We start from the raw sequence: 18,010 nt of genomic DNA, 5'->3' as shown, positions 1-18,010 counted from the left end.
TTGCGTTTATTTATGAAAAAAAATATGGAGAAAATTTAGAAAATTTTGCAATTTTCAAACTTTCAATTTTTATGCCCTTAAATCAGAGAGTGGTGTCACACAAAATAGTTAATAAATAACATTACCCACATGTCTACTTTACATCAGCACAATTTTAGAAACAAAATTTTCTTTTGTTAGGAAGTTATAAGCGTTAAAATTTGACCAGCGATTTCTAATTTTTCCAACAGAATTTACAAAACCATTTTTTAGGGACCATCTCACATTTGAAGTGAGTTTGTGGGGTCAATATAACAGAAAATACCCAAAAGTGACACTATTCTAAAAACTGCACCCCTCAAGGTGCACAAAACCACATTCAAAAAGTTTATTAACCCTTCAGGTGCTTCACGAGAACTAAAGCAATGTGGAAGGAAAAAATTAACATTTTACTTTTTCATAAAAAATTTACTTGGAACCAATTTTTTTTTATTTTCACAAGGGTATCAGGAGAAAATGGACCACAAAATTTATTGTGCAATTTCTCCTGAATACGCTGATACCCCATATGTGGAGGAAAGCCACTGTTTGGGTGCATGGCAGGGCTCAGAAGTGAGGGAGCACCGTTTGACTTTTTGAACGCAAAATTGGCTGGAATCAATGATGGCACATTGTGGAGACCCCTTGATGTACCTAAACAGTGGAAACCCCCAATTCTAATTCCAACCCTAACCCCAACACACTAACCCTAATCCCAACCCTAACCATAAACCTAACCCCAACACACCCCTAACCCTAATCACAACCCTATCCACAGACCTAACCCTAACACACCCCTAATCCCAATCCTAACCCTAGCCCTAACTTTAGCCCTAACCCTAACCCAAACTTTAGCCCAACTCACTTTAGCCCGACGCTAAGCAAAATGGAAATACTTTTTTATTTTTATTTCATTATTTTTCCCTAAGGGGGTGGTTGATTTACTATTTCTTTTTATTTTGATCACTGTGATAGTGTCTATCACAGTGATCAAAATGAACCAATAGAAAAATTTTCCTATTGTTGCCGATTGCTGGCTGTCAGATCCCGGCACGCCCTGCGCATGCGCCCGTCACTTTCTCCCGGAAGAAGACACCGGCAGCCCGGGGGACTTCACAGGGGTATGCCTGGACACCACAGGTACCGAGGGGTGATCGGGGGACCCTATTTCTCTCTCCTCTGATGTGCGATCACATCAGAGAAATTAAATGCAAAATCTGACTTTTTTTTCCGGTCGCTGTTATACCTTTAATAATGGCGATCACAACACCAACCCGATCATGTTCTCTGGGATCTCAGCTACCCCCAGTAGCTGAGACCCTGGAGAAATTCCGACTCTGGGGGGTGCTATACACTTTTTCCACAGCGCTGTTAATTAATGGTGCTGTGGTTTAAGTACCTTTAAATGCCGCCGTTAAAAGGCGCATCGGCGGTCATTAAGGGGTTAAGAATAGCTTTATTGAAATAACAAAAATTATAAAAAACATTAAAAATGCAAAATTTCCAACAGCAGTTGCTAGTGTGGCCAATAGAACAATTACAGTCCAAATAAAAAACCAGCAAATGCATAGAATGAGTATGCAGAAAAGGTACAGTGACCCCCTCTCCTGACAAACACTAATTATAAATACAGGGCATCACATACATGAGATCAGGTATCTGGAATAGAAAAAGCGATAGAGCAAGAGATGTGAATGAGTATACATCTAATGGGAGGTATATAGTTCACACTGAACCCAATGTTAAATCCATACAATTTTCATGAAACAAATCATATCCAAGTTTCTTATAATCCTGATAGATACCTGGGCGGAATGATAACCCTGGAGTAGGAATAGCCACCACTAGCGTCTCCTCACCCTGACGAGCGACTACCCACATATCCCAATGCCAAGGGCGTGGTTTGGCAGATAAAATGGAGGCCGAATCTCTCATTCAGTGTCTGGTGCTTGAGATGTGTGGATCTGCTGTGTGTTGGTCTAAGGCCTAAAGAACCGATGCCAAAAAGAAAAGCACTACTGTAAAGGTACCTTCACACATAACGATTTAGTTAACAATACCGTTGCTTTTTGTGACGTAGCAACGATATCGTTAACGAAATCGTTATGCGTGACAGCGACCAACGATCAGGCCCCTGCTGGGAGATCGTTGGTCATTGGGGAATGATCAGGGCCTTTATTTGGTCGCTGATCACCCGCTGTCATCGCTGAATCGGCGTTTGTGATGCAGATCCAGCGATGTGTTCACTGGTAACCAGGGTAAACATCGGGTTACTAAGCGCAGGGCCGCGCTTAGTAACCTGATGTTTACCCTGGTTACCGTTGTAAAAGTAAAAAAAAAACAAACAGTACATACTTACATTCCGGTGTCTGTCCCCCGGCGTCAGCTTCCCTGCACTGTGTCAGCGCCGGCCGGACGTAAAGCAGAGCACAGCGGCCCTGCGCTTAGTAACCCGATGTTTACCCTGGTTACCCGGGGACTTCGGCATCGTTGGTCGCTGGAGAGCTGTCTGTGTGACAGCTCTCCAGCGACCACACAACGACCTAAACAGCGACGCTGCAGCGATCGGCATCGTTGTCTATATCGCTGCAGCGTCGCTAAATGTGACGGTACCCTAAGGTATGCACACTACACCAAAATAATGAAATATAATAATTTTATTGATCCATAATTACAGAAACAGAAAACATAAAACACAAGTAAAAACATGCGAGAACAACCACTCAAACCCACTGCAATAAAAAGATACAATAAGTGCAAGGCAAACTTATAACCCTGAGGCGATATAGCTCCTAATAAATATTTATCCAATGCACCCTGGGATATCAATAATCAGGACATGTCAAAATTTGGACAATCTTTAGTATGCCCTAAATGGGACCAAATAAGGAGGAAAAAACTCAGAGAACCAACACAGAGCATCCCTACAATTAGGGTAAATGTAAGAAACCCCCCAAAAACCTGGGTTTATACTATGAGCGCTGTGAGTAACAGATCAGTCAAATAGGATTGATAATGATGACCAATGACTGATAAACCACTGAAGGAAAAATGACCAAAAATGGCCAAATGTACCAGAAAATACACAGCAGGAAAGCTCGGAAAAGATGAACCAGGCAGGAACGTCCAAACAGCAGGGGATATAAGTGGGGGACCCTGGAATGACCCCACGCTTGTCGCCGTATCCCTTATGGCTTCGTGAGGGGAAGTCAGGAAGGCCTAAAGAAACGGACACTATCTTGAGCGGGCAGACGTGTTGTATGTTGTATGGACTTTTTACTTTATGTTTTCACGTTGTGCCGGAAAAGGCTGATCTTTTGTTTTGCTATCCTGAGCAGTTTATGAAGTTTGAATAAACTTGCCTGGACATTGCAGCAATACCGCTTCCTGTGCCTACCTCAACCGCATCTGAGTGAGTACAAACGTCTACAATATATACTGTATTTTTCGCATTATAAGACGCACTAAAATGGGGGTGCGTCTTATAATGCGAATGTACCTTATCGGTACTGTTGCTGAAGGGGTGTCCGGCGCTGCTACCCAGTGCTCTGCGGGTGTCTCCAGTGCCTGGCAGCCATGCGGTGATGTCCAGTCCTGCTGCCTGGTGATCTGCTGGTGTCTCCAGTGCTGCGAGTGTGCGGCCGGCACTGCCCACTCTGGCAGTCCCATGATTTCCTGTGCTGTGGATAGGGCGGTGCATGAGCAGATGGAGATCTCGGAACCGAGATATCGGGAGATGAGATTTCAGCGCTGAAATCTCATCTCCCGAGATCTCGGTGCTGAGATCTTTATCTGCTCATGCGCGCCCAGCCCGGCGGCCATTTTACCGGAGTCCACCGCACAGGAAATCATAGGACTGTTGGGGCTCTGGCCTTTCACAAAATGTCGGCAGAGCCCCGGCAGCACCGGAGACCGCCGCCACATTACCGGGAAGCGCCGTCCGGGCACCCACAGCACCGGAGACACCAGCAGAGCAGCAGCGCCGGATACCTGCAGCAGGACCACCAGACACCCCCCCGCAGCGTCACCAGGTACCAGAGACACACGCAGAGCACCGGGCAGCAGCGCCAGACACCAGAAGCACTGCAGGACACCCGTTCATCCCAGCCTGCAGCATCACCCCACTCCTGCCTCCTCCAGCAGCGACCCCGGGTCCAGGCTTCACCGCAGCCACCACCCCCGGTAAGCAATACATTTTCCTATTTTTCTCCTCAAAATTTGGGGTGCGTCTTATAAAGCGAAGAATACAGTATATCAGGGGTGTCAAACTGCATTCCTTGAGGGCTGCAAACAGGTCATGTTTTCAGGATTTCCTTGTACTGCACAGGTGATAATTTAATCACCAACTCATTATTTGTGTAGGTGATTAAATTATCACCTGTGCAGTACAAGGAAATCCTGAAAACATGACCTGTTTGCAGCCCTCGAGGAATGCAGTTTGACACCTCTGCAGTATATAATATACAGCTGAGGCAAAAATTAAGAGACTTATTGCAAAATGTTCAGTTTGTCTGATTTTTCTCTTTATAGGTATATTTTTGAGTAAAATATATATTGTTCTTTTATTCAATAAACTTCTGACATGTCTCCGAATTTCCAAGCAATAAATGTTTTTTTGTTTGACAAAGAATGGTCAAAACTAAAAAAAAAACCAGTGCTTTCAGACCTCAGATAATGCAAAGAAAACAAGTTCATAATCATTAAGAAACAACAATACTAATGCTTTAACTCAGGAAGAGTTCATAAATCAATATTTTGTGGAATAACCATGATTTTTAATCACAGCTTTCATGCATCTTGGCATGCTTTCCACCAGTCTTTCACACTGCTTCTGGCGCAAAAATGTAAGCAGTTCTTCTTTGTTTGATGGCTTCTGACTATCCATCTTCCTTTTGATCACATTCCAGAGGTTTTCAATGGGGTTCAGGTCTGGAGATTAGGCTGCCCATGACAGGGTTTTGATGTAGTGGTCTCTTAAGTTTTGCCAGAGCTGTATGATAAATTTATTTATTTAAAAATATATACAGTATATACACTGCTCAAAAAATAAAGGGAACACTTAAACAGAATATAACTCCAAGTAAATCAAACTTCTGTGAAATCAAACTGTCCACTTAGGAAGCAACAATGTTTGACAATCAATTTCACATGCTGTTGTACAAATGGAATAGACAACAGATGGAAATTATTGGCAATTATCAAGACACACTCAATAAAGGAGTGGTTCTGCAGGTGGGGACCACAGACCACATCTCAGTACCAACGCTTTCTGGCTGATGTTTTGCCAGAGCCCTGCAAAATGACCTCCAGCAGGCCACAAATGTGCATGTGAACCCATAGTCCAAAGTATTAGTTGTGGTCACTTCGACAGGAATAAATACATATCCTAGCATGACATCCCATGCCAGAAAAGTGAAGGAGAAGAAAATTATTTTCAATAAAGGAATACATTTTATTACATAAATAAATCTGTACACGAAACAAATAAAAAAAATGATGAGAAAGAACGGGGGGGGGGGGGGGGGGGGGGGGGGAAAAACACCAGACTACCACGGGATCAATAACACCAAAAATGGCAAACTCCAAGAATAAATGAGAGCAGGAAGCCCAAAATAAAGCTATGTAGCGATGTGGGCTATAACAAGCATATTAACGGCACAGCCACGGAACAGAATATAAATATAGATATACGGCTGTTACAGGTAAAAAATGCATATACCCTAGAAAGTGGGCTGCCACTTGAAACAATTAAATAGCAGAAAAGGGATATTAGTAATGCAGCCTCATGTATATATATATATATATATATATATATACCCCTATGGCAGGTAAATAGTGTGGATTCCCCAGAAGCGGCTGCCAGAAAAAAACAATACCTAAATAGCAGAGCAGAGCAAAGAGACAATGGAAACCAGGGGAATACAACCGAAGTTGTTAGTACACCTGGTATGTGCGAACACTAACTAGCGCCTAAGACTGTCTGCCTGGTATAAGAGGCTTAGCTGAAAAAAGGGGGGGTTAATATTACCTGCGATATTGATGTTAATCAGGAGAGGGGGCTGTGCCTGCTTGGAGGTGCCAGGTGCCGTGATCCCGAGCCCGACGAGCGCCGTTTCGCACAAGCTTCTTCAACAGCGGCATGTGTCTGCACAAACGGTAAGAAACCGACTCCATGAGGATGGTCTGAGTGCCCGACGTGCACAGATGGGTGTTGTGCTCACAGCCCAACACCGTGCAGGATGCTAGACATTTGCCACAGAACACCAGGATTGGCAAATTCACCACTGGCGCCCTGTGCTCTTCACAGATGAAAGCAAGTTCACCCTGAGCACATGTGACAGATGTGACAGAGTCTGGAGACGCCATGGAGGGCGATTTGCTGCCTGCAGCATCCTTCAGCATGACCGGTTTGGCAGTGGGTCAGTAATGGTGTGGGGTGTCATTTCTTTGGAGGGCCGCACAGCCCTCCATGTGCTCGCCAGAGGTAGCCTGACTGCCATTAGATACCGAGATGAGGTCTTCAGACCCCTTGTGACACCATATGCTGGTGCGGTTGGCCCTGGGTTCCTCCTAATGCAGGACAATGCCAGACCTCATGTGGCTGGAGTGTGTCAGCAGTTCCTGTAAGATGAAGGCATTGAAGCTATGGACTGGCCCGCCCGTTCCCCAGAACTGAATCCGATTGAACACATCTGGGACATCATGTCTCACACCATCCACCAACGTCACGTTGCACCACCGACTGTCCAGGAGTTGCCGGATGCTTTAGTCCAGGTCTGGGAAGAGATCACTTAGGAGACCATCCGCCGCCTCATCAGGAGCATGCCCAGGCGTTGTAGGTAGGTCATACAGGCACGTGGAGGCTGCACACACTACTGAGCATCATTTCATTGTCTTGAGGCCTTTCCACTGAAGTTGGATCAGCCTGTAACTTCATTTTCCACTTTGATTTTGAGCATCAATCCAACTCCAGACCTCCGTGGGATATTAGTTGTGATTTACGTTGATCATTTTTAGGTTTTATTGTTGTCAACACATTCCACTATGTAATGAATAAAGATTTACAACTGGAGTATTTCATTCAGTGATATCTAGGATGTGGGATTTTAGTGCTCCCTTTATTTTTTGAGCAGTGTACATACATCTTAACATTGCAAATTGTGACACCAAGAAGGAACCATGATGGAAACCACAGTATGGATAGAGATGCTAATATCCAAATGATAAAGAAACACAAAGTTTTTACTTAGTATTGAGTATGAGCACCACATTCAGAAATTCCGCACTTATACACCTTGACATGCTATTAATGATGTTATGGTTGTCTGAGGATTGTTCTGCCACACTAAATGCACTTGGGTACGTAAATCATCAAGATCCATTGCTGGCAGCTCCCTTTGCAGATGCAGACCAATGCTGTCCCAGATGAGTTTAATCGGAGACAAATCCAGAGATGCTGCAGGCCATGGTACCACGTTTAGGCCATGCAGGCTGCTCACGGTAGCTTGAACAATAAGTGACCTGGTGTTATCGTGTTAAAAAACAGCACCAGAAAAAATTTAGAGAAATAGATGTACCACTGGTTCAATGATTGATCCATTCTGTAGTACTGTATAAGTGAAATTAGAAATCACAGTTGAAGCCTAAGGAATGAAATAGTGTCTACACAAATCATCAGAAGCATTCGGGCGATATTGGACTACGAGATAGATGTCCAGCTGCAGGTGTTCCACTGACCTCACACCACTGCTCTCAAAGGTTATCATGGTGCAGAGCAAGACTGGAATGGAGTCCGGCATAAAGATATATCTTCTTCACTGATGAGTCACAATTAATTTTGGAATCAATAGTAGCCAAAGACTGATCTGGAGACCACGTGTGCAATGCCATGAAGAGGCCTCAAGAGGGATAATTATACCGGTCCTACTCCCTGGATTATAATATTGGGTGGCATAATCTATGGTAGTCGGACCCTTCCAGGTACACTAATAGCTCGGCACATTGATTTGGTCATTTTTCCAAAGTGGCCCAGGAGCCAATTTTAACCACAATGCCAAGCCGCATATTGCTTGTGTGGTCTAAATGTGCTACCATTGATTACAGTGCCTCTAAACTTGTCTCCCATAAAGCACATGTGTGAGTTCATTAGTAGGCAATTCTAAAGAAAGCTGCCAGCAGTGGATCTTGATGATTTATGTACCCAAGTGCATTTAGTGTGGCAGAATATTCCTCAGACAACCATTAATAACCCCATTGATATCAACCAAGGCGTGTAAATGTGTCTATATCTGTGGATGGCGCTCAAACAAGTGTTTCAGCAGCTACTCCTATAAGCATTGGACCGTCTTCTTTTGCCACTCAAATCTGAAACCTAATTCACAAATCAGCATTGTGCATCAGAATTTGTAAGACAAAACTCTCAATTTCTGTCCATTGCTGCTTTGACTTAGGCTAAGTTCACACTTGTGTGTGGCTGGTCTGTGTATGGCTGCATACTTCCTCCCTTAAGCTCCGACTATGCTCCGCTTACTTCCGTATGTGTCCTGCGTATCTATCTTTAACATTGGGTAAGCAGGGACATGCGTTGTATGCGGATGCGTAAGCATGCGGTGTTTTGACGTGCCCACCGATCGCACGGGAATGCAACTTTTTGCGTTCCCGTGCGGTCGGCGGGCACGTCAAATCTCCGCATGCGGATGCATCCGCATACAACTCATGTCCCTGCGTACCCAATGTTAAAGATAGGTACGCAGGTCGACGCAGGATAATTTATTTCAATTCTTCAATACAAAAAGTGAAACTCATATGTTACATAGAATCATTACAGTGATCGATTTCAAGTGTTTATTTCTCTTAATGTTATTATGGCTTACAGCCAATGAAAACCAAATAGTTATTATCTCAGTAAATTAGAATACTTTAAAACACTAGCTTGAAAAATGATTTTAATCCGACATGTTGCCCTACTGAAATGTATGTTCAGTAAATGAACTCAATAATTGGTCGGGGATCCTTCTGCATCAATTACTGCATCAATGCGGCGTGGCATGGAGGCGATTAACCTGTCGCACTGCTGAGGTGTTATGGAAGCCCAGGTTACTTTAATAGCAGCCTTCATCTTGTCTGCATTGTTGGGTCTGGTGTCTCTCATCTTCCTCTTGACAATGAGAATCTATGGGGTTAAAGTCAGGCGAGTTTGCTGGCCAATCAAGCACAGTCATACCGTTGTTTTTAAACCAGGTATTGGTACTTTTGGCAGTGTGGACAGGTGCCAAGTCCTGCTGGAGAATGACTTTTCCATCTCCAATAAGCTTTTCGACAGAGGGAAGCATGAAGTACTCTAAAATTTCCTGGTAGACGTCTGCGCTGACTTTGGTCTTCATAAAACACAGTGGACCTACACCAGCAGATGACATGGCTCCCCAAACCATCACTGATTGTGGAAACTTCACACTAGACCTCAAGCACCTTGGATTGTGTGCCTCTCCACTTTTCCTCCAGACTCTGGGACCTTAATTTCCAAATGAAAGGCAAAATTTACTTTCTACTGAACACAACACCTTGGACCACTGAGCAACAGTCCAGTTCTTTTTCTCCTTGGCCCAGGTAAGAAGCTTCTGGCGTTGTCTATTGGTCATGAGTGGCTTGACACAAGGAATGTGACACTTATAGCCCATGTCCTGGATATGTCTGTGTGTGGTGGCTCTTGAAGCAATGACTCCAGCAGCAGTCCACTCCTTGTGAATCTCTCCAAAATTTTTGAATGTCCTTTTCTTAACAATCCTTTCAAAGCTGCGGTTATCCCGGTTGCGTGTACACCTTTTTCTACCACACTTTTTCTTTCCACTCAACTTTCCATTAATATGCTTGGATACAGCACTCGGTGAACAGCCAGCTTCTTTAGCAATGACCTTTTGTGGCTTACCCTCCTTGTGGAGTGTGTCAATGACTGCCATCTGTCAAGTCAGCAGTCTTTCCCATGATTGTGGAGCCCACTGAAACAAAGGGACCTTTTTAACTGCTTAGGAAGCCTTTGCAGGTATTTTTTGTTAATTATTATAATTTACTGAGATAATGACTCTTGGGTTTTCATTGGCTGCAAGCAGGGTCGGACTGGCCCACCGGAGAACCGGAGGATTCTCCGGTGGGCTCAGGCTCTGACACCTGCTGGCATACTGGCCAGCAGCTGCCTAGAGCCCCACTGCTCCAGGGGCCCCCAGCCAGTGGCTATGGGGCCCCTAAGTCAAGCGGGCCCACCCTGTGCCAGCGTAGCAGCAGCTGGAGACAGGATCCTGTCCCCGCTGCTAAAGAAAAATGAATATTCACACTTCCCCATGCCCCTATGGGCGTGGAGAGGCGTGAATACCATTTCTCTTTAATAGCGGGCAGCGTTAGCCGCAGGCTGTAGCTAACACTGCCCGCATGTAAAGCCGCACCACACACATGCACAAAGCACCGCACACACACATACAGGCACACAGACTCACACAGAGCAGCTCACCTCCCGGCGTCCTGCTTCCTGTCTGAGACAGCCCAGCTGGATGACGTCATCATCCAGCGTGCTGTCTCAGACAGAAAGCTTCCAGCGAGGAAGAGGCTGCTGGGATGAGCTGCTGCTGCGGGGAGGTGATCTGTGCTGTGTGCCTGCATATGTGTGTGTGTGTATGTAAGAGTGCGTCTGTGCCTGCGTGTGTGTGTGCCTGCATGTGTGAGTGTGTCTGTGTGCCTGCATGTGTGTGTGAGTATGTGTGTGCGCCTGCCTGTGTGTGTGATGAGCTGCGGTGAGGTGTGTGTGTGTGGTGGTGAAGGACAATGATATTGATGGGGGGAGATGATGGAGGTGATGGGCAATGATGGTGGTGGGGGGAGACAATGATGGAGGTGATGGGCAATGATGGTGGTGGGGGGAGACAATGATGGAGGTGATGGGCAATGATGGTGGTGGGGGAGACAATGATGGAGGTGATAGGCAATGATGGTGGGGAGGCGATGATGGAGGTGATGGGCAATGATGGTGGTGGGGGAGGCAATGATGGAGGTGATGGGCAATGATGGAGGTGATGGGCAATGATGGAGGTGATAGGCAATGATGGTGGGGAGGCAATGATGGAGGTGATGGGCAATGATGGTGGTGGGGGAGGCAATGATGGAGGTGATATGCAATGGAGGTGATAGGCAATGATGGTGGGGAGGCAATGATGGAGGTGATTGGCAATGATGGTGGTGGGGTTAGGCAATGATGGAGGTGATGGGCAATGATGGAGGTGATAGGCAATGGAGGTGATAGGCAATGATGGTGGGGAGGCAATGATGGAGGTGATGGGCAATAATTGTGGTGGGGGAGGCAATGATGGAGGTGAGGAAATGGACAATGATGGTGGGGGAGGAGGCAGTGATGCAGGTGGGCAGGTGGTGGTATGGGCAGTGATGGAGGAGAATGATAGGGGTGGAGGGGGAGAAGGCAATGATGGAGGTGGTGATGAGGACAATGATGGGGGTGGAGAGGGGCTGCTGTTGTGAATTCTGTTATCGAACTCCCTCCTGTGGTCATGAATGGTACTTCGGCGAGTTCTGTCCATGGACTCCCTCTGGTGGCTGTGAGTGGAGCTGCTGGTTCTGAGGTTCCTTCCACAGGTGACCTAGTTTAGTTTTTGGCTGGCTGCTCTATTTAACTCCACTCTGATCGTTACTCCATGCCACCTGTCAATGTTCTTGTACTGGTTCAGTTCGCTCTTGGATCTTTCTGGTGACCTGTCTACTCCAGCAGAAGCTAAGTCCCTGCTAGTTATTATTTGTTCATTGTTTCCTTGTCCAGCTGGCTTTTATGATTTTGCCTTGCTAGCTGGAAGCTCTGGGATGCAGAGTGGCACCTCCGCACCGTGAGTCGATGCGGAGGTCTTTTTGCACACTCTGCGTGGTCTTTTTGTAGTTTTTTGTGCTGACCGCAAAGTTACCTTTCCTATCCTCAGTCTGTTTAGTAAGTCTGGCCTCCCTTTGCTGAAACCTGTTTCATTTCTGTGTTTGTGACTTTCATCTTTACTCACAGTCAATATATGTGGGGGGCTGCCTTTTTCTTTGGGGAATTTCTCTGAGGCAAGGTAGGCTTTGTTTTCTATCTCTAGGGCTAGCTAGCTCTTAGGCTGTGAAGAGGCGTCTAGGTAGAGTTAGGTACGCTCCACGGCTATTTCTAGTTGTGTGATAGGATTAGGGGTTGCGGTCAGCAGAGTTCCCACTTCCCAAAGCTTGTCCTGTGTGAGTTTACCCATCAGGTCGTTCCCGGTGCTCCTAACCACCAGGTCCATAACAGGCTGCATTATACTTTATGAGGGGGCTACATTATATTCTGTGGGGTGACTGTATTATTCTCAGGGGACTACACTACATTATATTTGGGGGGGCTACATCATACTATATGGAGGGGCTACAGTATACTCTATGGGGGGCTGCATTATATTCTGTGGTGGGGCTGCATTCTCTCAGGGGACTACATTATATTCTGTGGTGGGCTGCATTATACTATATGAGGGGGGCTGCATTATACCCTGAGGGTGCTACATTATATTCTGTGGTGGGGACTGCGTTATACCTGAGGGGGTTGCATTATATTTTGTGGGGTGCTGCATTATATTCTATGAGAGGGGATTGCATTATATTTTATGAGGGGGCTACATTATACTCTGTGAGGGGGCTACCCCAACCCTTGCTACATAATTAAGACATGAACTACCTTATATTATACCCTGACATTAGCGCTTTTTACTGCACAATTGGTGGTCTTGCATCTATTTCTATGTAGCTACAAAGTGGGCCCCAAGAATGATTTTCTCTGGTGGGCCCAAGGTGCTCCAGTCCGACGCTGGCTGTAAGCCATAATCATCAAGATTAACAGAAATAAACACTTGCAATAAATCACTCTGTTTGAAATGACTCTATACATCACTTTCACTTTTTGTATTGAAGAACTGAACTAAATTAACTTTTTGATGATATTCTAATTTTGTGAGAAGCACCTATAGATATATATATAAATAGATGAAAAGAGATACATGATGGACAGTGAGACAGACAGCTGTGCCAGGTCCTGCCGGCCATATACAGCTGTGCCGGGTCCTGCCGGCCACCTACAGCCTGTGCCGGGTCCTGCCAGCCCTATACAGCTGTGCCGGGTCCTGCCGGCCATACACCGCTGTGCCGGGTCCTGCCGGCCATATACAGCTGTGCCGGGTCCTGCCGGCCATATATGCCGCTGTGCCGGGTCCTGCCGGCCATACACCGCTGTGCCGGGTCCTGCCGGCCATATACAGCTGTGCCGGGTCCTGCCGGCCATATACAGCTGTGCCGGGTCCTGCCGGCCATATACAGCTGTGCCGGGTCCTGCCGGCCATATACAGCTGTGCCGGGTCCTGCCGGCCATATACAGCTGTGCCGGGTCCTGCCGGCTATATATACCGCTGTGCCGGGTCCTGCCGGCCATATACAGCTGTGCCGGGTCCTGCCGGCCATATACCGCTGTGCCGGGTCCTGCCGGCTATATATACAGCTGTGCCGGTTCCTGCCCCATATACAGCTGTGCCGGGTCCTGCCGGCTATATACAGCTGTGCCGGGTCCTGCCGGCCATATATACAGCTGTGCCGGGTCCTGCCGGCTATATACAGCTGTGCCGGGTCCTGTCGGCTATATATACCGCTGTGCCGGGTCCTGCCGGCTATATATACCGCTGTGCCGGGTCCTGCCGGCCATATACAGCTGTGCCGGGTCCTGCCGGCCATATACCGCTGTGCCGGGTCCTGCCGGCCATATACAGCTGTGCCGGGTCCTGCCGGCCATATACAGCTGTGCCGGGTCCTGCCGGCCATATACAGCTGTGCCGGGTCCTGCCGGCTATATATACCGCTGTGCCGGGTCCTGCCGGCCATATACCGCTGTGCCGGGTCCTGCCGGCTATATATACCGCTGTGCCGGGTCCTGCCGGCCATATACAGCTGTGCCGGGTCCTGCCGGCCATATACCGCTGTGCCGGGTCCTGCCGGCCATATACAGCTGTGCCGGGTCCTGCCGGCCATATACCGCTGTGCCGGGTCCTGCCGGCCATATACAGCTGTGCCGGGTCCTGCTGGCTATATATACCGCTGTGCCGGGTCCTGCCGGCCATATACCGCTGTGCCGGGTCCTGCCGGCCATATACCGCTGTGCCGGGTCCTGCCGGCCATATACCGCTGTGCCGGGTCCTGCCGGCTATATATACCGCTGTGCCGGGTCCTGCCGGCCATATACAGCTGTGCCGGGTCCTGCCGGCTATATATACCGCTGTGCCGGGTCCTGCCGGCTATATATACCGCTGTGCCGGGTCCTGCCGGCTATATATATACCGCTGTGCCGGGTCCTGCCGGCCATATATACCGCTGTGCCGGGTCCTGCCGGCTATACAGGTCCTTCTCAAAAAATTAGCATATAGTGTTAAATTTCATTATTTACCATAATGTAATGATTACAATTAAACTTTCATATATTATAGATTCATTATCCACCAACTGAAATTTGTCAGGTCTTTTATTGTTTTAATACTGATGATTTTGGCATACAACTCCTGATAACCCAAAAAACCTGTCTCAATAAATTAGCATATTTCACCCATCCAATCAAATAAAAGTGTTTTTTAATAACAAACAAAAAAACCATCAAATAATAATGTTCAGTTATGCACTCAATACTTGGTCGGGAATCCTTTGGCAGAAATGACTGCTTCAATGCGGCGTGGCATGGAGGCAATCAGCCTGTGACACTGCTGAGATGTTATGGAGGCCCAGGATGCTTCAATAGCGGCCTTAAGCTCATCCAGAGTGTTGGGTCTTGCGTCTCTCAACTTTCTCTTCACAATATCCCACAGATTCTCTATGGGGTTCAGGTCAGGAGAGTTGGCAGGTCAATTGAGCACAGTAATACCATGGTCAGTAAACCATTTACCAGTGGTTTTGGCACTGTGAGCAGGTGCCAGGTCGTGCTGAAAAATGAAATCTTCATCTCCATTAAGCATTTCAGCCGATGGAAGCATGAAGTGCTCCAAAATCTCCTGATAGCTAGCTGCATTGACCCTGCCCTTGATGAAACACAGTGGACCAACACCAGCAGCTGACATGGCACCCCACACCATCACTGACTGTCGGTACTTGACACTGGACTTCAGGCATTTTGGCATTTCCTTCTCCCCAGTCTTCCTCCAGACTCTGGCACCTTGATTTCCGAATGACATGCAAAATTTGCTTTCATCAGAAAAAAGTACTTGGGACCACTTAGCAACAGTCCAGTGCTGCTTCTCTGTAGCCCAGGTCAGGCGCCTCTGCCGCTGTTTATGGTTCAAAAGTGGCTTTACCTGGGGAATGCGGCACCTGTAGCCCATTTCCTGCACACGCCTGTGCACGGTGGCTCTGGATGTTTCCACACCAGACTCAGTCCACTGCTTCCTCAGGTTCCCCAAGGTCTGGAATCGGTCCTTCTCCACAATCTTCCTCAGGGTCCGGTCTCCTCTTCTCGTTGTACAGCGTTTTCTGCCACATTGTTTCCTTCCAACAGACTTACCATTGAGGTGCCTTGATACAGCACTCTGGGAACAGCCTATTTGTTGAGAAATTTCTTTCTGGGTCTTACCCTCTTGCTTGAGGGTGTCAATGATGGCCTTCTTGACATCTGTCAGGTCGCTAGTCTTACCCATGATGGGGGTTTTGAGTAATGAACCAGGCAGGGAGTTTATAAAAGCCTCAGGTATCTTTTGCATGTGTTTAGAGTTAATTAGTTGATTCAGAAGATTAGGGTAATAGGTCGTTTAGAGAACCTTTTCTTGATATGCTAATTTATTGAGACAGGTTTTTTGGGTTATCAGGAGTTGTATGCCAAAATCATCAGTATTAAAACAATAAAAGACCTGACAAATTTCAGTTGGTGGATAATGAATCTATAATATATGAAAGTTTAATTGTAATCATTACATTATGGTAAATAATGAAATTTAACACTATATGCTAATTTTTTGAGAAGGACCTGTATATACAGCTGTGCCGGGTCCTGCCGGCCATATATACCGCTGTGCCGGGTCCTGCCGCCTATATACAGCTGTGCCGGGTCCTGCCGGCCATATATACCGCTGTGCCGGGTCCTGCCGGCCATATATACCGCTGTGCCGGGTCCTGCCGGCTGTATACAGCTGTGCCGGGTCCTGCCGGCCATATATACCGCTGTGCCGGGTCCTGCCGGCCATATATACCGCTGTGCCGGGTCCTGCCGGCCATATATACCGCTGTGCCGGGTCCTGCCGGCCATATATACCGCTGTGCCGGGTCCTGCCGGCTATATACAGCTGTGCCGGGTCCTGCCGGCCATATATACCGCTGTGCCGGGTCCTGCCGGCCATATATACCGCTGTGCCGGGTCCTGCCGGCTATATACAGCTGTGCCGGGTCCTGCCGGCCATATATACCGCTGTGCCGGGTCCTGCCGGCCATATATACTGCTGTGCCGGGTCCTGCCGGCCATATATACCGCTGTGCCGGGTCCTGCCGGCTATATACAGCTGTGCCGGGTCCTGCCGGCCATATATACCGCTGTGCCGGGTCCTGCCGGCCATATATACCGCTGTGCCGGGTCCTGCCGGCTATATACAGCTGTGCCGGGTCCTGCCGGCCATATATACCGCTGTGCCGGGTCCTGCCGGCCATATATACCGCTGTGCCGGGTCCTGCCGGCCATATATACCGCTGTGCCGGGTCCTGCCGGCCATATATACCGCTGTGCCGGGTCCTGCCGGCCATATATACCGCTGTGCCGGGTCCTGCCGGCTATATACAGCTGTGCCGGGTCCTGCCGGCCATATATACCGCTGTGCCGGGTCCTGCCGGCCATATATACTGCTGTGCCGGGTCCTGCCGGCCATATATACCGCTGTGCCGGGTCCTGCCGGCTATATACAGCTGTGCCGGGTCCTGCCGGCCATATATACCGCTGTGCCGGGTCCTGCCGGCCATATATACCGCTGTGCCGGGTCCTGCCGGCTATATACAGCTGTGCCGGGTCCTGCCGGCCATATATACCGCTGTGCCGGGTCCTGCCGGCCATATATACCGCTGTGCCGGGTCCTGCCGGCCATATATACCGCTGTGCCGGGTCCTGCCGGCCATATACCGCTGCGCCCGCTCACTTGTGGCAGTCTGTCCGCGCACATTGCATGCAGTCACTTACGCGCACTCCTTGTCCATGTCCGTCTCTCTCATGTCTCCGCAGTCACTTCTCCCTCTCTGTGGTGCCGGATGTCTCCAAATTTCCTGTCAGTGTCCCGCTCCCCAGACCGTTAGCTCCTTTCTAGCCCCCTCCTGTCCTTTCTCTTTCCAGACACAAAGGGCTGAGCAGACACCGCTGCTGCCCGGGGAGAAGCTGCCACCGGCTCTGCCTCCTCGTGTGGCACCACAACTTTCCGTCACTTTCCTGTCACATAAGTGGGAGCGAGGCAATCACTAAAAATGAGCGAAATCACGAGGTGCTTGTGAGACGTCCCGAGTGGCACCGCAGTCACTAGTGATGTGTACCCGTATTGGAGGCTGGCACAGCAGCGGCGTGGTGGCGGCCAGTGCCCAGTGATGCCCGTGTGCCTTTGTTCTGCCTTCCTTGTCCAGCTGCCCCATAGACTGTGCAGCTAGCCTCCGCTCCTCACTTTATTTCCAGGCACTTTACGGACTCGATGTCTCCCTCTGCTGCGCGTTCTGATAACAGCAGCTAGAACTGACTCATTTCTAGGATTTTCTGAGCTGTAGATCAGAGGAAAGTGGAAGAAGTCTGCAGGCGGGTCAGGCGATTGTATGGGAGATAGGCCGACATTCATCCAGTCTGTCATCGATCCATGCGTTGTGCTATCCGTGTGACACTAGTCTGTCCATATAGTATGTCCGTGTGTCCATATTGTATGTCCGTGTGTCCATATAGTATGTCCGTGTGTCCATATTGTAT

At 48.1% G+C, this 18,010-nt stretch overlaps 1 protein-coding gene across 2 annotated transcripts in view; it reads right to left on the bottom strand.

Annotated features, from left to right (window-relative positions):
- HOMER3 (homer scaffold protein 3) overlaps positions 1–17,697 on the bottom strand; it is a 221,667-nt gene extending 203,970 nt beyond the window's left edge. For both annotated transcript variants that reach the window (XM_069767718.1, XM_069767717.1), the window contains exon 1: positions 17,249–17,697. Coding sequence is in view for 1 of the 2 variants with exons in the window: in XM_069767717.1 (XP_069623818.1) it covers positions 17,249–17,280 (32 nt within the window). In the remaining variant the exon portion in view is untranslated. The remainder of the gene's footprint in view (positions 1–17,248) is intronic.
- Positions 17,698–18,010: the final 313 nt, after the last annotated feature.

Source organism: Ranitomeya imitator, chromosome 1, assembly GCF_032444005.1.
Source record: "Ranitomeya imitator isolate aRanImi1 chromosome 1, aRanImi1.pri, whole genome shotgun sequence".
Lineage (NCBI taxonomy): Eukaryota > Metazoa > Chordata > Amphibia > Anura > Dendrobatidae > Ranitomeya > Ranitomeya imitator.
The sequence above is the reverse complement of the archived record's forward strand: the minus strand, read 5'-3'. Positions and strand labels throughout refer to the sequence as shown.